Raw genomic sequence first — 22,802 nt, forward strand, 5'->3', positions numbered from 1 at the left:
CCCTCTCCAGTTTGGAACCTTAATATTGTCCTTACAAGACTCAAGGGTCCACCGTTTGAACCTATGCACAAATGTAAACTACTGTTCATCACTTGGAAGGTAGCCTTCCTTATAGCCATCACATATCTTAGAAGAGTTGGTGAGCTCCAGGCACTAACCATACAAGAACCATTTTTGCAAATTATCACAACAGAGTGGTTCTTAGGACTAATCCAACATTTTTACCTAAAGTTGTTTCTGCCTTTCACCTCAATTAGTCTGTTGAACTACCAGTGTTTTTCCCTCAACGAGACTCAGTGGCAGAATGTGCTCTTCACACACTAGATGTTAAAAGAGCAATACTTTATTACATTGAACAAACAAAATCTTTTAGAAAAACCAAACAACTCTTTGTTGCTTTTTGACCCCAGCTTAAGGGCAATCCCATTTCAAAAACTGGTAGTGGACGATGGATAGTTAAATGCATCTAACTATGCTACATAAAAGCTAAACACACATTAACTAACCCCCTAGAGCACATTCCACACGAAAGGTAGGGGCTTCTATGACATTCTTAGGGAATATACCCTAGGATGACATCTGCAAAGCTGCGACTTGTTCTACACCTCACACATTCACAAAACACTACTGTGTAGATGAGCATGCAAAACAACAAGCTAGTGTGGGCCAGTCTGTCTTAAGAACACTTTTTGAAACTACTGCAAAAGATACAGGTCAGCCACCACTGGGAAGATAACTGCTGTATAGTCCATGCTAATGCATATGATCTACAGTTCATATGCCTCGAACGGAAAATGCTACTTACTCAATATGCATCTGTTCTTGGCATGTAGTGCTGTAAATTCATATGTACCCACCCGCCTCCCCGAGTACCTTTATCTGATGCAGTATTATCTTACTTAGATACAACACACATGGGGCCCGATTCACATAACTTAAGACAAAATCCTAAACTTACTACCATTTTGGTATTCACAGAAGGCACTTACTCATTTTGGTATTCACAGAAGGCACTTACTCATCAATGAGTAATTGCCTTCTGTGAATACCAAAATGAGTAAGTTACTCAAAATGAGTAAGTTACTCATTTTGGTATTCACAGAAGGCACTTACTCATCAATGAGTAAGTGCCTTCTGTGAATACCAAAATGAGTAAGTGCCTTCTGTGAATACCAAAATGGTAGTAAGTTTAGGATTTTGTCTTAAGTTAGTTCTGTGAATCGGGCCCAGTGACATCCTTTTCTATTCTTACTAACTCCATCATCACCCTTTTTTGGCGAAAACAATCTGGGGATGGAGTCGATGCCCATGCGCACTATCATCGTAAGGAGGAGTCACCTACTTTGTGACCAGGAAGACTTCTTTGAAGAAAAACAAAGTGCAAACATTCGAGCCCAACACCAGATGGCGATCTATGCTAACGTATATGAATCTACAGGTCTACATGCCAAGAACAGATGCATACTGTGTAAGTAGCATTTTCCTTCTGTGACTACTGCATGCTCTATTTAGGAGCAGGGGCTGCATAGTTGGTATCTTGCAAATGCAGTATTGGAGTTCAGTTGTCTGGTACAGCTGTCCATCTCTACATTCAAAGTCATTCTGTTAGATTCACAAAGGGAATCTTGTTTCTTTAGTTTGCACAGATCGGGATTTCTGCAAATCCTATCAAACAGATATTTTGTTCTGGGACTAATAAGTGCATCTGTTAAGCTGAGAAAATGATCTCTAATCCGTCATAAATGAGACCCACATATCCTAATGTGACATATATGGCAGAGTTGTGGAAGCTTTGTGTCTATTTATCCAAGCAAGTTAGTCCACCCTATCTGTCAAGTATGAAGTGACTGACATGACTGCCAAAGATTTCAGGATAAGTGTTATTCTGAAGGAACGCTCTACTTGGAAATACACCTCTATTGAGTTTGACACATTTTTTATCTCGCAATCATTCTGTGTTTAGACTTCAGATTTGTATTATCTTCTGAGCACTCTTTGTCTCTGAGAGAAACTGATTGATGTCTAAGCACTTGCTCACCTTGTAAACACGTGTCATCAATATAGACGTGGGTCTTTTCTCTCAAAAAGGCCCTCTGTTTTTCTCTTCTGTCTAGATTCTTTATTAGATGAGATGAGTAGTAGAATGAGCCACAGCAATTTTGGGTACTAATTTGCAGATGGACATTTTTATTTTCTTAATGGAATGAACAACTTTTTAAATTATTATATGCCTGGTATAGTCATAGTTTCAAAAGATTCTAGCGCTGAAATGTTAAAATTATGAAACTTAACTCAAATCTACTGCTGTTTCTGTTGTGTAAACAGTAATTTAATGCCCGTGGAATCATTTTATTGGAAATTAATCTGCAGAGTGTGGTGTTGTTTTTGCTTCTATGCTTTTCCCCTGCCTAAGTGAAGAAAGGACTCCACATTCACCAAGCTAATGGAGTAGTACTGAGCACAATGTTATAGTATTTTTTATGAAGGATTTGTTATGATTGCTCCTTTTCACTGACTTCTGTAGTCCAAGTCACATAAAGGGAAAGCTCAACGGTTCTGATTGTGTATGTTTCTTTATTGTAGGTTTGCTGCTCTCATGCTTCTGTGGTGGTGATGCTGCTGGAGGGAAACACTCAAATAAGGGCTTTCCTGATGATTTGGCACAACAAAATCTAATTGTTTCAAACACTGAAGCTCCAGGGGAAGAAGTAATGGTGAGTGTTCTTAAAATGTGTACCAAGAATGTGTGATTCACAAATAAATAAACAACCAATTATAGATTTGCACGTATTCACCCAATTCTAAGGTGTAATATTTTCACATGCAGAAGTAATTTTCTCCACAAATCCTGAAACTAGACTTTTTTTAAAATGTACTAACATGCACAGTTTTGCACATTTGCCTCACATAAATATGTGGCTATGGTTAGGTTGCTTTATTATTTAAAAAAGGCATTAAGAAAATGTATAAGCACATACCCACATACTAATCTATGTTTTTCAAGCATTGCCAATGCCCACACTCGACTCCGTGAACTGGGATCATGTATGCTCCAACAGCAACTTATTAGAATAGTGTAAAATCTGTCATACTTTACAGTTTTCTATGGCATCAAAAAAATTACTCGAATTCCGAATTTTTTAATTCTATGAGCATGATTTGAGGACATATTGTGTTGTAAGTGTTATTTCCAAAAGCGGAAAGTTTTATGTATCCTAGTCTGACAAACCAAAGACTGCGCAGTCACTGGTCTCACATATCTGTCTGATCAGCACAGACAGGGATTTTCTAAAAGTCAGACCAGTCGCTTTAAATAGGACAATCACTTGCATTCGATGTGAACAAGCATTTGCAATGCAATTGGTCTTGCCATTGAGACCTTATAAGTATTTAGCCATGCAGCTCATTATCCTGGGTGCTGCAACATGTACTGTTTTAGGATGTTTTTCAGACATGCCCCTATGTCATTCATACAGTGGTGCTGCCAGGCAGCTGGTCTGTCCTGTGAGGAAAAGGTGTAACCAGTCCTTCCACATTTCTGCATTGTAGGCAGATGTCCAACAAACCCATACTAAAACAACATTAGGTCAGTATTCCATACTGAAAGTGGTGCGCAGAAGACGCTGTTGGTATTGTAATCCCTTGTTGGTGCTATTTCAGAAAGCACATCATGTTGGTGGTCACATCATTTGTGAATGCCTGTATGTAAGGGACTGGGTGACTGGTGGATAGAATGATTTGGATGTGATCACACAGTTTTGTTATGGTGAACTTGGGATTAAAAGCAGTCTTCCTGGTTCCAAAGCTGCCAGGCCCCTATTAATCACACCCACTATGGCGTGCTTTCTTGGATAGGAGAGGAGGCTTTCTTCGAAGTGGCCCACGATTGTCTGCAGTTGCGTAGCCACAGTGGGGTAGGGGGTCATCCCAGTAGCTGGCATGCAGAACAGGTCATGCATGCCCAACCACGGCTAGTAGTAAACACCCCTGTGTGGATTCTCGGACATGCCGGGTCTCCTCACGTGGAATGCGCTCAATGCCCGGGCAGCAGCGCTCTCCGCCGGAGTCCACCGAGGACTGCACGTAAAGCACAAATGAGGGACCCAGCCTCTGGGTGTTATATATCATATGCACCAAGAAATAAAGCTCTCTTAAAAAGAAGGAGGAGAAAAAGAGGGAGGAATTCAAGCTCAGACCCTTTAATTGGGACCGACAAACCCCCCCCCCCCCCCTCTGCAAACTCTGGATTGTTATGCTCACAAAAAATCACCTTCCTTCTTCCCGAGCTTTTGTCATGTAGTGAACCGCACACTTCCCACTCAGAGAAGGGGGGGGCATTTCTTTACCTGCTGGGGCATCAGGGCCTAAGCCTTATATGAGCCACATACAATGAGAGGATTTCTGACACACACAAATCCCAATGCTGTCCAGGGCTGGCGCGAGCAATTGCTTGGCCAGCTCTTTAGCTCCATGCTGCAATCACAACAACATTCAATCTTTCTTCTCTGCCTTTTTGCTGCAGTGACTCAGAGCTGAGGTGGGTGGTCATGGTGGTCGGACAGAGTGCACCCCAGTGGGAGAGATGAAAATGAATCAGCGGGCGTGGCATGCGCTGACGAAAGGAAACACAGCCATCAGCCGAGCGCCAGCCAATGCAAGCAAAAAAGAGTGCTTCATAAAGTGTAATAAAACATGAAGAGTAGGAGCAGTTGTAACAGGGGCAGTCCTCATGGGAGGTTACAACAGTAGAATAGGAGGGACTACTAAGCAAATTAACGAACAAGAAACAGGCATTTACCAAAGAACAGTCAAAGGAGCTAATTAAAAAGATGGACTTTGCTTAAAGCCATATTCCAGATACAGCATGTCTCGAAGAGAGAGGGCATGTACTGCTTAGTAGGGCTGGGTGTCAAACTTCACTCTGCTGGCAGAGTTTGCAGAGTTTTAACCACTCTGTGTTATGCTAGGAATGTGGAGTTCATTAAAAACTCCGCAACCACAGCAGAGTGGAGTTTACTAGCACCTGATTCCAGTCCCGACTCCCCCGCGTTGTTCTCTACTCCTAATATATCTACAGTACAATCATACAATTAACACACTCTAGTGGTAGATGGTGGTATCATAAAGCCAAAACCTTCAGCCAATCAGGAGCGACAATGAGCAGCATGTTAGACTGTGTTTTGGAAACGCTGCAACATGCTTCCCTCCTTTTCTCATTAGAGGGAGCATGTGTTGGAGTTGGCCAGTGACCGCATACTACTCCACTCCAAGCAACCCATGCAAAGCGACCAGCCCGGCGGAGACCCCTAATTCACTCAGCCATGTCACATTGCAGTGAAAGCTCTCAGTCTCAATCTGAAAGCTGGAGTAGCTCGGGCACAAGCAGCTCTAGCCATAATAAATTACATCAGCATGCAGCTCTGGCTGTAACATCAGTGTGGCATTTTGGTTGCAGAATGTACTGTGGACCATCCTGTGCTCGAAAGTGCATAAACTAGTAAGTGATGGCTGCAAAAGTTTATGAGGGAAAGTACTATTAGGAGTGCTATATTATTGTATTATGTGTGCTGTGGGTGGTAAATTAAACTTTCTGTGTTCCTCAGGTTTTCAGTCAAAATAAATGTTTGTACATAGAGAGATACATCTTTAGAAATCAGCACAACACATGAATGGTTAATGCACAGAATGTTCACCACTGTGGGCTTCTCCAGCGATCACTCGTTGCTTTATTCAGGAAAGCCATGTGAAAGGATAACGTCCTCTCCACATATGCTTCCTAGGCCACAAATGCAAATTGCAATACTTTTATGTCCCGTAACTCTGTTAAAGTGTAATGCCTTCCTTGCTTGTATTTTTTTTCGCTACAGTTGAGTAGACTTGCTTCTGTTAATATGAATTGTGCGTCCTCCTGACTCTGCCTGTGCTGTCACTTTTTCACTGTCTCCTTGCAGGTGCAGGACACCTCTCTGTCTCTACCCTGTCACCTATGTTGAGTACTGACCATGTGTCCTTCTTTCTCCTAGTCTGTATGTAGGAGAATATCCATAGGGTATAATCTGTTTGTAGTAGCTGTCTCTGGCAGTCTGTCTCTCTTACGTCCATAGAACCGATTCGGCCCAATGCTGCAACCAGCAGCGGTAAAACCAGTCTGAAACGACAGCTCACTTTCTCCTTTTATTTATTGGGCCTTTTGTATAGCACCACACACACTGCAGAGGGATAGCTTCAGCATGTGTTGTTGCTTTATGAAGGGGACAGTCACACAATTGTTAAATCAATATGGAGGCATGGCATTGGCGTGTAGAGCCTGGGGCAAGGGCACCATGTGCTCACAGCTATCTGAGGTGTCTCGCCTAGTATGAACCGCTCACAAGATATGGATTTGCCTTCTGAGGAGCTGTTGAGTGTTTGATGCAGGAAACTGTGTTTAGGTTACCTTTCAAGTCAGATCCGGTAACTCTGCCAGCTCGCAGAACTCTGCGAAATTCGTCAAAGTTTTTTGGTAACTCTGTGGAATTCTGCAGAGTGAAACTCAATGAGCTCCGCCCAGGCCTACTGCTTCGGTGAGAACTACAACCTATTTCGGGAAGTCATGCCATGGAATGAAGATGAATGAATAAATTGTTATTTAAGTCACTAGAATATTTACACATTATAGTGCCAAAGATGAGAAAAAGATTTAAAAAAATGCAGAGGTATTTCTGCCAAAGGTAAATGAATAAGACTCTGCAAAGAAAAATACAAAAATAACAGCAAAAATAAAAATTACCAGATTTAATGGTACTTATTGTTCGAGGTATATGACCTGCAGATTACACAATTGTGCATAGATCGCCATCTAGTGTTGGGCCCGGATGTTTGCAGTTTGTTTTTCCTCTTGGAAAGTCTTTGGAAGTCACGAGTTCGGTGACTCCTCCCTCGGATCGTATTGCACATGGGCTTCGGCTCCATCCTCAGATTGTTTTTTTCCGCCATCGGGCTCGGATGTAATCTTCGCGCTCCGGTTCCGAACAGCTTCCAGTTCGACGATCGACGCGCAATCCTCACCCCAATTTGCGGTATTGTTTTCTCCCCACTTGACGCGCCTCTCATCGGCAAGTCTTCGGTTCCAGTCGTCGACGGCGGCCTTCGGGCCTACCTAAGCTCCGGTCCGGGCTAATGGAAAGGACTCCATTTAAAAAGTGTCCTCGATGTGGGTCAAAATTCCCCCACACCGATCTCCACGAGGTGTGCAACCTCTGCCTCTCCCCTGAACACGAGGCTCGAGACTGTCCGGCGTGTAAATCCTTCCGGTCCAAGAAAATGCTTCGGGACCAAAGAGCCAGAAGAACCATGGCACACGCTTCGGCGATCCCGGACGACATCTTCGGGGAAGGCGTCGACGCTCCGGAAGAACACCACACCGACGAGGGACTCGTCAGCGCCTCCGAAGCCGACGATTCAGATGTGGAGGACATCACTCCGGCACAGAGGGTCGTGAGTACTACTACCCCCCCCCACACCCTCGCCGGTACCGAAAAAAGCCTTCGGTCACGCCTTCGCCTTTGGGCCAAAGCAAGACCAAAGACACTGCTTCCCACACCGCACCCTCGGGGCCGGTAAAGAAGCCGATTAAGCCTTCAGGTGGCTCGGGCTCGAGCCAGCCCACCGTCGGAGCCGATAAACACCCTTTGACACCGAAAAAGAAACCGGCCTCCATCTCGACACCGAGCCCCACACCAAAACACTCAGGTCGAGACCCAGCTCCTCGGCACCGACCCCATCCTCGGTACCGACAAAAGCCCACAAGGCCACCGGCACCGACATTTCGAAGCCGAAATCCATCTCGGCGCCGACGAAACAACCAGAGCTCCCAAAGCATGGTCCCAAACAGCGAACCAGCACCGCTAAGCCTAAAAGATCAACGGCCCCGACGCCTTCGGCGCCAACCGACCAACCAGCCTCTCCACGACTATTTACACCGGATCCCTTACAAAAAACATTAACTAAGGATCCCAAAACTGGACATTTAATGCTCTCTATCAAAAAGAGACAATTAGACAAGCCTGCTCCGCCTCCAACTCCAAAAAGGAAGGACTCTGCTACCTCCCCTTTCAGATTACCTTCCCCACCTCCACCACCTCCTCCACCTTCCCCTCCTCCACCTCCTCCACCTTCACCACCCCCACCTCATCATTCCCCCACTCCATTTCCGGATGATGATGATCACGGAGATCCATACGACGATATGGGGGATGTACCCCAAGATATACCTACAGGGGACCCCACTCCCACAGGCTCCCCAGACCCATGGGACAATTATAACATCCCTGATGTCCCTAACGTCCCACAAGACGACCTTTACCCTTCCAGACCTTCTCCACCAGAAGACTCCTTGGGGTTCAATCAATTATTGCAAATGGCGGCACACTACCACGGGGTAGATTTACATACCGACCCAGTGGAGGAGGATTTCCTCCTAGACACATTTGACACCACAGTCTCCAACATTTCCTTCCGGTCTGGACTACCATCACCTCAGGCAAATGGGTAACACAAATAATTTGGCCAGGCTACTGCCTAGAACTGTATCTCACTAAAAGTGATGAAATGCTACTGTACTAAAAGACAAAGTCAGTGTGTGTAAACAAAGGAGGAAAAAGAAATCTTTTCTATTAAAGACGAGAACCCTCACTCACCCGAGGGTGACATGCTTCATCATTGGGTCCCCTCTTGCACACTGCAACCGCAAGGTATACAGTGTGGGCTACAACTCTCAGAGAAGAATAAGAGAGGAGCGTGAGGTGTTTTAATGAGGATGCCAACTTAGGCAGGGGGAGTAAGGGGCAGAGTGTAAGTCAAACAAAATGTGAGTAGATAAAACTAGCTATAGGGTAACAAAATTTAATTTAATAATAGTTCCCATCAGCTACTTGCTAGAAATAAATAAATAAAAGAACGGCTCAAACTGGTTCTCCCATGTTGCACATGTGTGGAGGTTGACTTTGACGTTTTGGAATTGATATTGAATTTATTTACTATCTTTTTCTTCAGAAACACTGGGCCGGACTGCAGCTGGTTCTGTTGTCATAAACACCTTACCACTGAGTATGGTCTGTAATTTAGTTTTTGTTCTACAAGCAGAGTGATAATATTGAGAGGTCCTGATGAATGCCGCGAACAAGTAGTCATCTGGCAGAAACATGTCGACCACCAATAACTAGGATATTATTTCAATCCTAAATCACCTCATTTCAACTCTAGCTGATGGGAACTATTAAGACACTGACTTTGTCTTTTAGTACAGTAGCATTTCATCACTTTTAGTGAGATACATTCATTTGGAGTTAGTGGTGCTTGGTGCTTTGTTTTACTCCACCGTTAGAACCCTTTAGTGTGATACATACTGCCTAGAACTAACATCTACCCCCCCAAACATTCAACCCAGACAACGCCCAATGTCACCAGAACATCTACGGCTACTCAAGCAGGAGATAATCTCCCTCCTAGACAAGGAGGCAATAGAACATGTTCCAGCCAACCAACAAAATATGGGGGTCTACTCCCTGTATTTTCTCATACCAAATACGGACGTAACTCTACGGCCCATCCTAGACCTTCAGACCCTAAACACATACATACACTCAGACCACTTTCATATGGTGACGCTTCAGCAGGTACTTCCGCTACTTTCCCAAAACGACTTCCTCACCTCTTTGGACCTAAAAGATGCTTACTTCCACATTCCAGTGCACAAGGCCCACAGGAAGTACCTCGATTTGTAGTGGACGGCCAACACTACCAATTCAAAGTGCTCCCGTTCGGAGTCACAACTGCACCAGGAGTATTCACCAAATGCCTAGCAGTGGTGGCAGCACATCTGCGAAGACAACACATTCACGTCTTCCCTTACCTAGAAGACCGGCTGATAAAAGCCAGTTCATACAATCAGTGTGTACAACACACACACACCACCATCCAGCTACTTCATCAGCTGGGCTTCACGGTAAACCACGAAAAGTCCCATCTCCACCCATCCCACGTAAAACAATATCTAGGTGCCACTATAGACACCTCAAAAGCGCTCGCCTCCCCCAATCCTGCCAGGATTGCAAGCATCCAGGCTCTACGCGCAAAATCTATAGCACAACACCCCCTTCCAGCTCGGGTGTTCATGTAACTAATAGAGATGATGGCCTCTTGCATCTTCATAGTATCTCACGCAAGAGTCCAGATGCGTCCCCTCCAAGAGTGCTTAGCGCACCAATGGAACCAGGCCCAGGGTCAATTAACAGATCTGGTATTGGTAGACGGTCGTACCCATCGCTCTCTGCAGTGGTGGACTACCACAATCCTTTCCAAACATCGACCGTTCCTGGACCCGGTTCCACAGATAGTACTAACAACAGACGCATCGCTCTCCGGCTGGGGAGCTCATCTATTACATCTCACCATGCAAGGCAAGTGGTCACCTCAACAGAAGCTACTCCATATCAATCATCTGGAGTTACTAGCAATCTTCCTAGCCCTAAAATCCTTTCAGACACAAATTTTGGGCAAAGCAGTCCTAATCCGCACAGTCAACATGACAGCCATGTATTATATTCAAAAACAAGGCGGGACACACTCTCCACAGCTCTCTCAATTAGCACAGAGCATATGGAGATGGGCCATACCCCGGAAAATCTTTCTCCTAGCCCAGCATGTCCCAGGAGTACAAAACACTATAGCAGATCTACTCAGCAGACAAACACAACAACTCCACGAGTGGGAACTTCACCCGCAAGTTCTTCACCCATACTTTCAAATATGGGGGCATACACAGATAGACCTCTTCGCCACCCACGAAAACAAAAAATGCCCAAGCTTCGCCACCAGATACCCACACCCATTGTCCAAAGGCAATGCGATATGGATGAACTGGTCAGGCAGATTTGCCTACGCTTTCCCGCCTCTCCTACTAATTCCAATAGTAGTGTGCAAACAACAACATCACTCCCTCAAACTAATATTGGTAGCGCCAACTTGGGCCAGACAACCGTGGTACACCACACTACTGGAACTATCGGTAGTACCACATCAAAAATTACGCCTCTCTCCACACCTCTTAACCCAGAACCATGGTGAGATCAGACACCCAGACCCAGCTCAGCTCAACCTTGCGATCTGGCTCCTGAAATCCTAGAATTTGGGTACCTAAATCTTCCCCCTGACTGTATGAACGTCATCAAAGAAGCTAGGTGCCCTACCCCTAGAGCGTGCTACGCCGCCAAGTGGAAACATTTTGTTATCTATTGCCATAACAACACCATCAATCCACTAGATGTGTCCATTCAACACATCATAGGCTACTTGCTCCACCTACAAAGGTGCAATCTGGCCTATACGTCCATTCGACTACACCTAGCAGCCATAGCAGCTTACCTACAAAACAGGCAACATTTCTCGCTCTTTAGAGTACCTGCAATTAAACCCTTCATGGAAGGCCTTAAAAGAATAATTCCCCCCAGAGTACCACCCTCACCTGTGTGGAACCTAAATATCGTTCTTATCAGACTAGTGGGATCTCCTTTTGAACCCCTACACAAATGTGAACTTCAATTCTTAACATGGAAAACCGCCTTTCTTGTAGCCATCACTTCCCTCAGAAGGGTCAGTGAGATACAAGCATTTACTATTCAAGAACCTTTTCTACGAATGCACCATAATAAGGTGGTTCTTCGTACCAACCCAAAATTCCTTCCCAAAGTCATTTCTCCTTTCCACCTAAACCAATCTGTAGAACTACCAGTATTCTTCTCGTAACCACAAACTGTTGCAGAAAGAGCTCTTCACACACTAGATGTCAAACGAGCTTTACTCTACTACATCGAGAGAACACAACCTTTCTGTAAGACCAAACAGTTGTTTGTCTCTTTCTCCCCACCACACAAAGGCAACCCCATCTCCAAGTCAGGGATAGCTAGGTGGATTGTCAAATGTATTCAAATTTGCTACAATAAAGCAAAACAAACGCTATCCGTTCCCCCTAAAGCCCATTCTACACGTAAAATAGGGGCTTCAATGGCTTTTCTGGGTAACATCCCATTAGATGATATCTGCAAAGCAGCTACATGGTCAACACCGCACACTTTCACCAAACACTATTGTGTAGATGTGCAAACTAAGCAACAAGCTAGTGTGGGCCAGGCTGTACTCAAAACATTATTTCAAACCACTGCAACAGATACGGGTGGTCGCCACTAACGGTGGGAACTGCTATATAATCTATGCACAAGTGTGTAATCTGCAGCTCATATGCCTCGAACGGAATATGCTACTTACCAGTATGCATCTGTTCTTGGCATGTAGAGCTGCAGATCTACACACGCCCACCCGCCTCCCCGGCTACCTGTAGCTGTTCCAGCTTATCTTATTTAGACAACACACACATGGGCATCTTCACTGTTATTACTACGCTCCATCTTTCCCTGCTGGCGAAAAACAATCTGATGATGGAGCCGAAGCCCATGCGCAATACGATCCAAGGGAGAAGTCACCGAACTCGTGACTTCCAAAGACTTTCCAAGAGGAAAAACAAACTGCAAACATCCGGGCCCAACACCAGATGGCGATCTATGCACAAGTGTGTAGATCTGCAGCTCTACATGCCAAGAACAGATGCATACTGGTAAGTAGCATATTCCTTATAGACATCAGAAAGATGAGAGACTGAATTAACTTTGATGAGATCCGAACTTGTGAACTGGGGATCACAGCAAACGAGAGAAGGAGACACTTCTGTATCTGAAACATCTTGCTCACATAAGGTGTCTAAATCTTTCCTAATTGCCAACGTTTTAAATGTTACATTGGGCTAGTATTTCTCTGCTGCTAGGCATTTGTCCATTAGACTATTCCAAGATTGCCCACTGTGCTTGTGTTCTTTGCTTACACGCCGTTTCTGAAAGGGGCCAAAAGGCTCTGCATGGAAGCGATCTGTAAAAAAAGAGGAGATCCAGTTGTTGATTGTGTGCTTGATACCAGTATCCTTAAGCCAATCTAACAGAATGTATTGGAGTACTTTGTCTAAGACTGCTGAAATGTTTAATAAAATGAGAGCAGTTGATTCTACTGCATCTGTCATTCTAATATCATTTCTAGGAGAGACTAATTCAGACTCAGTCCTTATGTTCAGTCAAAAACCTGATTTACAGTCATTCAGTAGATTATGATCTTTGATACATGTGGACAGTTATTGATTAACAAAGCTATCAGAGGATCTTTGCAACCAGATGCAGAAGTGAAATGGGGCAATAGTTAGATGTGTCTGACAGGTTTATGGATGCCGTTTTAAGCAAAGGGTCCAAAAGATCCTTTTTCCAACAGTCAGACACAATACCAGAACTCAGAAAAGAATTGCAGAGCATTGTGAGAAATTATGCTAGAGACAGAACTAGTACCTTGTCTACCTTAGCCGGGAAAGTAAGAACAAGTGAGCCTGACGAGATGATCTTGATCTTACAGATAATGTCAGTTTGACTAACTGACATAAAAGCAGTCCACATACACATTCAGTTGTTCGGCACAAGTGATAAAGGAACGTAGATAAAAAAATCTTCTTCTGAAAAAACAAATCGCAAAGTTGCGGTCAAAACTACTGAGTGGGTGCCACACAGTAGTAACTGCTTCAAGGCAAGCAAGAGTATTAAATGTAGAAAACATTTCCCAGTGGAAATGTTTGCAGGTGAAATACACTCATGGTCGTACTTGGATGTAGTCTACTGTACAAGCTTTTTGTTTGGCGCAGCTAATTTTTATAAGTAGCTTTATTGACATGGAATATGAGCATCTTTATATTCATTAAATGTTTTGCACCATCTCTTAGCAGAAGAGAGCTCTTCGGTAAACCTAGGAGCAGACAGCATTGTCCGATGGAACATCCTGGGTATTCGGTGGATGGTGGCATCTAGCTAGTGCCATATTCGCCCAACTATTGAAAAGAGCAGAATTGATTTTGACAGCAGGATTAAAAGGTCATCATTGTAGATTTTAAAATAGAAGCAAAGTGCAGAATGTCTAATTTGGAACAAGAATGGTACAAAAGCCTTGAGTAGATAAGGGGGCTCTATGTATGAGATATAGGCTTGCTAATAGTAAAGTAGATAGCCTTATGATCAGACCTCATTACGTCGAATGAGGCCACAGACTAAATTAGAGATTGTGAGTCAAAATAGGACCAATAGTGTATCCTGCTGAATACGTGGGTCCAGACACTTATTTAGGGTGTTTAAGAGCAGCACAATAACTAATTAGCTGTTCGGAAGTCAAATCTGCTTCATCATTGACATGTAAGTTAAAATCTCCTAGAACAATTATATTGTTGATTTCCCATCAAATAGCAGAAATCAACGCAAGCAGGGAAGTAAGAAAACTGTTGACCAGTGCACGTGGTCTTTATCTAAGTAAAATCTTAATGGAAAGATTTGGTTTAACAGTTAACTTAACATTTCTGAATCCTTGATGTGACCTACAAAAGGATGGATATAGTTGTAGTAAATTTACAAATTACTAAAAGTCTACCACCAGCCCTAAAAGTGATAAATCTGCTTCATATAATAACCTGGGGCGATGGACGGCCAGTGCAGTACCGGAACCTGAGTCTTGTTTCAGTTATGAAGGCTAAATGTAGGTCATTGCTGAACATAAGGTTCAGTACCTCAATGCCATTTATGCATTGTTAAGAACACTACTAAGGGCCAATGTTTCACCATGAGAACGTTGTGCACCCCGAACATCTTTCACAGAAAATCGATGGGACACAAAATCGAGTGCAAAATATTCCCAAAAAATATTGACAGGTAAGTAAGTCTTGATTGTCTGTACCTCACTCCACACATATATACTTATGCAACACATAAACCTTTATGGTATGTAGATGTGTGGTCAGAAATAGGTAATCTATACTTCTACAGACACTTACCTTTTGATATTTTGTCCCTTGATCTTCTGTCCTTGATATTCTTGCACCACGATATTCTGGGGGTGCAGAGTAAGTCATACAATCCATGAGAACAACTCGGACAATGCTTAAGCAATAAACTATATGGAAGGGACATGGAAGGGAGAGGTGAAAACTTGAGAAGTTTGTGGAGAATTATATAGGAGTATTGACACTGGAAGTTTTGAGAAATTCTAAAGTGGGAGTAAAAGATGTGAGACAAAGCTCAGAGGTGTTAGCTAAATCTATATTTAAGAAAGCATCTAAGGCTGTCCAGTTAATGGTGCTATGCTAGTGGATGAAACAAAACAAGTAAATGGTGGGAGATACACTTCAGTCAAAAGTGTTGTTTTCAAATACTTACTGGTTGCTATGGCTATGGTAGTAGGAATACAATCAGGATATGTGAGAGGCTAGTGCAATAGTCAGGGCGCAGTTCTGACCATAGTTTACAGCACAGCATTTTGCACAGGCAGTCTCCGGTTCTAGGCTTTGGTTGAAACGTAGCCCATACCTAGACTCCTTAATCTACTTGCATAGCTTTAAAGTGCTTGTCTTGTGGAAAAATATATAATTATCGCAGTAATCTCTGGCTAAGGTAACCTTGCCACTGTTTCTCAAATGACACCTTAAGAGCGAGCTACTGGTTCGAGTAAGTGCATTCATGTATGTATTTATAACATGGCATGAAGTCCAGAATATAAAAAACAGAACCAAGCCTAATTAATTATTTATGGGTTACTATATCTGGGCCTACCTAACACTTTTACTAATAGTCTTCGTTTATATGAGGGTTGCTTTGCCTATTTACAGACCAGATAGAGTACAGCCTCTAGTGTAGCATGCCTGGTCTTAGCTGTTTGTCCTAAATACAAGCACTACAAAGTGCCTAGCTCTAGCTTCTCCTGCAAAGTAGTCCTTGGCACACGGTTACAGCTGTTGCTTTCCCTAACGAAACCTGTACAGTGTAGTGCAGTACCCCCCCAAACAACAATACAGCAAGTGCGAGCTGCTACAGGTCACTGACTTCTCCCAGCTGCCATTCCAGTGGGTGGGTGTCCGCATGACGCACTGAGGAAATACCCCAGCCACTGAAATGCGCTGCTGGTGGTGGTAAAACAACTCAGACCCCAAACACACGCCCCCATAATTATCTAATGCTTCCATTGCCACCCAATCACAGTTAGCATTTTTAATTTATTAAAAGTTCTCCTCAGTACGCGAAGTGGGCTTTTTGTCCTCCAATCACAGTCGCTTCCTCTGTTTGGTGTGGCGTCTATTTTCAAAACTGCTAATACAGAACTGAGTGAGAGTGGCAGGGGTGGATGAGATGGGGCAGCGCGCAAACGTCACCTGAAGGAGTCTAACCCTTCGAAACCAGGGGCAGACTTTCAAGCGTGCGCGGGGACCCATTGCCAGGATACAAATTTGATTGACAAGTACAAACTAGCTAATAATAACAAGTGCCTGTGGCTCTTAAAGAAGCAAGGACTGGTAAGGGCGGTGGGGCGAAGGTGACAGCACATGGAGAAATGGTGGGTGGCAGGGAAGGGAGGGAAAAGCAGTAACGTAGGGAAAAAAACAAGGCAGTCAAAGTAACATGCTGATCAAACAAAAGCTTCTTGGAAGCTCAAACAAAAGCCTTGTGGGCTGAATGCAAATGCCACCAGCTAGGCATGTGTCACTTGAAAAGTACAGAAACACCACATGTCTAAAACACAAGCAGTGAAGAAACAATAAATAGTGCCGCAAAACTAGCATAAATAGACAGGTGGGACAGAGTACATGTAATAGAGCCAGTTGCCATGTGCGGAAACCAGGCACCAAAAGGAGGGACAAATACATCCAATGCCCCACTGAAAAGCCAGCATTTCAGAACAGCACACAAATGAATGGATGAAAATTGATTGGCGTGCTTGAAACCCACAGAGTACATACAGCATGTCTCAAAAAGATCGCGTATGCTCTGTATCGACGAGACCTAAAAAGAATCTGCCATTCTTGACCTCTCATAGAAGCTTTTCTCTAAAAGTACTTTTTGGGGGGAAAAATATAAGCTGATTTTTCGGTCCATCAGACGGTGATATTTGAAGATTTATGGCAGAGTATTTAATTATTTAAATGATCATTCAAATGATTTAAATGACACAGAGATGACGTTGACCATTTCTATTATTTAGTATACAAAATCCATAACCTGTGCCATGCATTAGTAAGTTAAGAGGGAACACTTTTCTCACACTGTGGAACACCATTTTCAAGATCGAGAACACAATAATGTGAAATATGCTTCCACATGGATATTTTTTAACTCAGAGCATCTGAGTGTTATTCATCATTGTTTGGAGAATGCAGTCCTGTTGGTCTACCGTCTCTAAGCTCCTCTCGGTGTCTGAATTGAGGTATTTTATGTCCCGTTTTGAGGCTTGCAACTCAACCACCAAACTGTACACTGCATGAAATGAACATCTCTAGGGTAGCAGGGCAGGACAGATGGTTCCAGGAGGCAGTACAGAAAAAGAAACACACTGCACCTTGCTACACACATTAACTTGTTCAAATATCTATCTCTGCAAAGCAGTATTGTTTGCTTACAATGTTTATATTTTACTTTGTATGTATACACATATAGATCTATATACATATAAAGCTATTTAGACCCAACTACAAAGTCAGATATAAACATTTCAAGTGCACACACGCGTCCCTATTACCTCTCCATTACTTATATACACATTGAGAAGTCCTAATTGAATGGATTATCCAATATTGGGATTAGGCTGCCGAACTTTGAATTTGGGCCTTACAGATTTGAAATTGTGTTACATCAGGGCTTAATCACATAGATATGTGGGTTTAGGAAAGGTGTGGTCATTGTTTGAGCAAAATGCCTTGGAATCAACTTACAGGAGATCATATGAAACAGTACTACGTGTCTACCATTCACAGGGAATACTACGAAGCTAAAACCACCTTCTTGTTGTTGTAGTTAGAACTGAACTTGTTCCTCTGCCTCTAGTGACTTTCCTTTCCATGATTTCTACTCTGGTGTATCTTGAATCTCAATTAAATAGTTTCAATGTCAGAGCATAGCTTCTTTTGCTGTTCGCTCTTGAATTCCTTATTAGTTTCCTTCACACTTTAGCAGTGTTTCAACTCTTTTTTAAATCTATTGGTAGAACTCTTCCTTGCTTTATCTAGAGATATGGTTTGGACTGTACTGACCTTGCTTTCATAAATAATTATTTTTTCCATTTATATATTATCATTGAAGTCATTCATTGCTGTTTTGTCAACATTAAAATATTTAAATTAGTTTCATTCATTGCAAATCCATTATACTAACTTTGACACCAGTTTACAAAAGCATTTGAACATCTATGTTTAAATGAATTGTGCAAAAACATGATTTACAAGTGCAAATTTATGTTTTGTATTCACGTAGCATAGTTTTACACTCCCTTCCCTCCCAAATTACACTGCCGGAGCAGTCTCAATGGCGCAGTGTAGGGGACAAGCCCATAGGCTCAACCTAGCTTAGACTTTATGTGCCTGAAATCTTCTGTAATCCTTTTAGAGGCTTGGCCTGAGGTCTCCATCCATGATTCCAGATAGGGGATAGCAGACTCTTCACAACAAAGTCCATTCAGCATGCAGCAGATGGGTGTCTCTAACAGTAGAGGGCTCAGCTGTGTGCTTCTCTGAATCAGTCTTCTCAACTACACTATTGCAGTGATCTCTATAGTGCAGGACAGTGTACAAGCCAGTGGGGTGATCCAACAGGTATGTTGTGTCCCAAAAGACACTTCTTTCTTGTAGCTGGTTGACCAGAGGTCTCGGCCCCAAATCGTTTTAACAACCTTTTTTTAAATTAGTCCAATATTGTGTATTATAGCACTGTAGTGAATCTGGTCTTGTGGGTAGTGGTCAGCCATTGCAAGCGCTAAATGTATATACACTCCAAAATCTTGAGGTTTTTGGGTTCTTACCAAATTTTTCTTTACCCATTCTCTGCCTACAAATAGTGGCAGATTTTCTCCTGTCAAGAAGAAGTGCAAGTCTGTATATTAGGCGAGACATGCAAGGGAATACTCCTGAATTCGGTTTTGGAATAGGGAAAGAATTTCTTCACATCAAGAATATAAAGTTACAAAGTTCAATACACTCATGAGAAACATTTTCGCAGCCATCATTGTATACTATGTACAATTACCCAGGTTAAATGCTATTGCATTGCTGCAAACTGGAATTACAAAAATGTTTCCAGTAGTACTCAATGGAACCTGCAACTATTGCATGTTTCCACTCCTGGTAACCTTTGACATTTCTTGAAATTCATAAATGGTTACTCAAATGTAGTTGTAAAACTCCAAGTGTAAATCTTCAAATATTCAGACATTAAGTTTGTAAGTTGTCTGCATATTGCTCACAGTAGCGTCTTGCTTCTTAACTATGTTTAAATGAATAACTAAGATTCCATTTTATTTTGTAGGATGCAAATTTTAAAGTTCCCATCCATATCACCAATGCTAATGTAAGTGGACAGGCACCATCTGGATCTGGTACGCTTGGACATGGAGTAAAAACAGGAGGACAACAAACAACAGGATTAATTATGAATGGGCAGCAAAATATGGAAACCATTCGAACAGGGCAACAAACAATGGAAATGCTTCGAAGTGGACACCAGTCATCGGGCTCAACTCGAGGAGGACACTACTTGTTGGAACCAGGGAAATATTCCTATGCAGAATGGCAGAATTTTATGCACGCTCATCTGGGAGAGGTAAGTAGTTTTCAATGCATGTTTAATTTTGCTTCATGTATCTATGTGAATGAAACTGTATGAGGGCTGTCTATTAACGTTTATATTCAGATCTGCCCCAGAACAAATTACATGCAAAATGGAAATCACTCTTGCTCAACCTGGTTTACATTGCAACCATCCATCCCCCAACTAAAGGTGACGAACACAATCAAATTCAGTTTAAATTCCAAAAAAGGTTTATCGGGACACATATGTTGACTATATGAGTAAACAACATTCTGTAGTCTCTCAATACTTTCAGTTTGGCAAACCCCTCATAACAAAGCTTCAGACTTTCTGTGTGAGTTGTCCTGATGGAGAATGACATGATGCATTCACATAGTTTTGCAAGCCAGACTTAAAATGGCATCATTATATGCAGCTGGGTCAACGAGGTTGCACTCTGTCAAAGGAGGAGAAGAGATCTACAGCCCTTCAAACATTGTTTTTATGTCCTGAGGAAGTAAACCATTCCAGGAATGACCACATGCAAAAGACTTTTGATATTCATTCAATTGGCAGAGACAAGATCATTGAGGGATTTAACAACATGAAGTTGTGCATGAATTGTATTTGAACACAAAGTACACTATGCCCACAAGATTCAGAATTGGAATTCATTTTCTACTAGCAGATTGCTGCCAGGCCAAACTCAGTTTAAAAGGTCTTAAATTATATTAACTCAGCACTGTTTTGCTTATAAAGTCACCCATGCAGCTATCAATTTTTTCTTCTCTGATATCATTTGTCTGTTTTTAGGTCGAGCCTAGAGCAGCGCGCATGTGCTGCTTGCAAGACTTTTAGTAAGGGGCTTCAGAAAGCTCACTAAGCTCACCACATGCTCTTGCGTGTGTTTTTGTTTCTATTGGGCTTTGCGTGCATCTTTCTAAGAAAGACAGCAGGCAATTGGGCAAAATCGGGTGCATGTCCCGCCTTTGCTCTGCCCACGGCCTATAGCTTGCGGTTACCCGCACGGGCGACATCTGTTTTGAAGTATCATGCACAGATGCGGGCGCGATAATTGAAAACAGATTGCTAGCTGTGGCGCGCATGCACACGCACCGCTCGGCTGGGTTCAGCTGCCTTGAAAGGCCCAGGACTACGAGCAGGACTGGCAGCCCAGTGGGTCTCGCCTCCCTCGTCAACGCTTCTCTTTAGGCGCTTTCATCGACTGAACTCCCCGTTCTGAAGTTTCATGGCTGCGCCTGTCTATCGTGCGGCACTCGTGAAGCACTGCGAGGTGTCGAATGCTCCCTCCTTATTCTTAGCTGCCAGGCTCTTCCCATGTCCTCGTTTCCCCTCTGAATCTGCTTCCACTCGGCAGGCTGGGGAATTACACCGAGGGCTGCCACTGCCTCCTAGCTTTCAGAGGCGTGCACATCAGATTTTTGTCTCACTGCTCGAGGTACCTTTCTTTTTTTCACAACTACTTGCTAGGGGTTTTCTTCCCCTTTTGGCATGCGCAGGGATCTTGTTTCGCTCCCGTGTCACTCCCTTCTGCCTTGCAATAGCTACACCTTAGACCGTCTCTGCCCCGCCTGCTCTGGTGGAGACTCCTCTTCCTCCCCCACAGCTTTATACCATAAAGTTTCTGGGCTGCCTGGGCTGGAATGCCAGCCGCCAGCTGCAAACCCTGCAAGAAAGCCTCTGCTGCGTGAAACTCGGGTGCAAGTGTGGACCGTAGGCCAGCCCTGCCAAGCAGCCATCGTCTGCTGGAGTAAGACAGCGTGCCCAGCCCGCTCGCAGAGGTAGGTCTGTCTCTCGCTTTCTGAAAAGGGCCGTGTCTGCTTGTTTTTTGTTGTTGTAATTCTCAGAGTGCCTCGTCATGCCCTCGTGCACCCAGCCCCCTCCCCCTTTCTTCCTGTGCGCACGTCTCTCATCCTCCCATCCCCCCAACCCCACCTGCCTAAAGGTGCTTAGGTGCACAGGAAGGAGGTTGGAATGCCCTGGCCTCATGTAACCCCTTAAGCCGCGAGACTGTCGCGAGGTGCTGGTCTGCGAATATGAGGGGTCTTTGAGACAGAGGCGCTGTTGTGCACGAAGATAATTGAACCTCCCTGCTCTTTAAATGCCTTTCCACAGACCTAGTGCCGATGAGAATGCACACGAGAGTGGGGGCTATGGGTGGGAGGGGGAACTGAAGTTCTTACTGTATAGGGGTGGGGGTCCGATGCAGCCTCCGGCGAGGTTTTGGTTCTGGACCCAATGTTACTCGTGTGTGAGGGTGTTTTCTTTTATGCTGCCGTCATATTAAGGTTTAGATATTTCTTTTGTGTGTGTGCTTGAGCTCGACTGAAGTCCATTCAGGCACGTGCTTGTGAGAGTGAAGATCAAATGCTCGTGGCGTGTGTGAGGTAGCGTGTTCTGCACAACTACTGTGACTGGCACAGTGTGACATTGGACGTTTATTGCCCATCTGTCTGTATTGCTGTTCAGCGCCCAGTGTGATGCGTGTCACTTTCTGCCCCTTTCGCCCACAGAACTTTGCATCCTGGGTTTTGTGAGCGTATTAAAATGTAAAAAGCAAAAACTAAATAACACAGACTGCCATGTGCCTTTGCTGGCTGAAGGTTTCACTAATTCTGTATCTAGGTGTAAAAGGAGGGCGTGCAGGCTCCTGAGATGTTGGGTGTTCATAGATTCGTGTTACCACTGTATCTTGGTGTTAAAGGAGGGCTTGCAGGCTCCTGAGATGTTGGGTGTTCATAGATTTGTATTCCCACTGTATCTAGGTGTTAAAAGAGGGCGTGCAGGCTCCTGAGATGTTGGGTGTTCATAGATTCGTGTTCCCACTGTATCTAGGTGTTAAAGGAGGGCGTGTAGGCTCCTGAGATGTTGGGTGTGGATAGATTCATGATATCACTGTATCTCGGTGTTGAAGAAGGGCGTGCAGGCCCCTGAGATTTTGGGTGTTCATAGATTCATGTTACCTCTGTATACAGGAGTGGAGGGTGGCATTTGTGCTGATCTAGACCAGTACTAATGTAAGGTAATATGCTATTGGTCTCTTTTTTGCTCCCTTCCCCCTTTAGCACA

At 43.7% G+C, this 22,802-nt stretch overlaps 1 protein-coding gene across 2 annotated transcripts in view; it reads left to right on the plus strand.

The window, feature by feature from the left end:
- The window catches only part of DSC2 (desmocollin 2), a 121,196-nt gene that overhangs the window by 91,205 nt on the left and 7,189 nt on the right, over nt 1-22,802 (plus strand). For both annotated transcript variants that reach the window (XM_085605711.1, XM_085605712.1), the window contains exons 14-15: nt 2,584-2,714; nt 19,452-19,745. In XM_085605711.1, coding sequence (XP_085461837.1) covers nt 2,584-2,714; nt 19,452-19,745 — 425 coding nt within the window. The remainder of the gene's footprint in view (nt 1-2,583; nt 2,715-19,451; nt 19,746-22,802) is intronic.

The sequence above is a fragment of the Triturus cristatus genome, chromosome 5_1 (assembly GCF_964204655.1).
Source record: "Triturus cristatus chromosome 5_1, aTriCri1.1, whole genome shotgun sequence".
Taxonomy (NCBI): domain Eukaryota; kingdom Metazoa; phylum Chordata; class Amphibia; order Caudata; family Salamandridae; genus Triturus; species Triturus cristatus.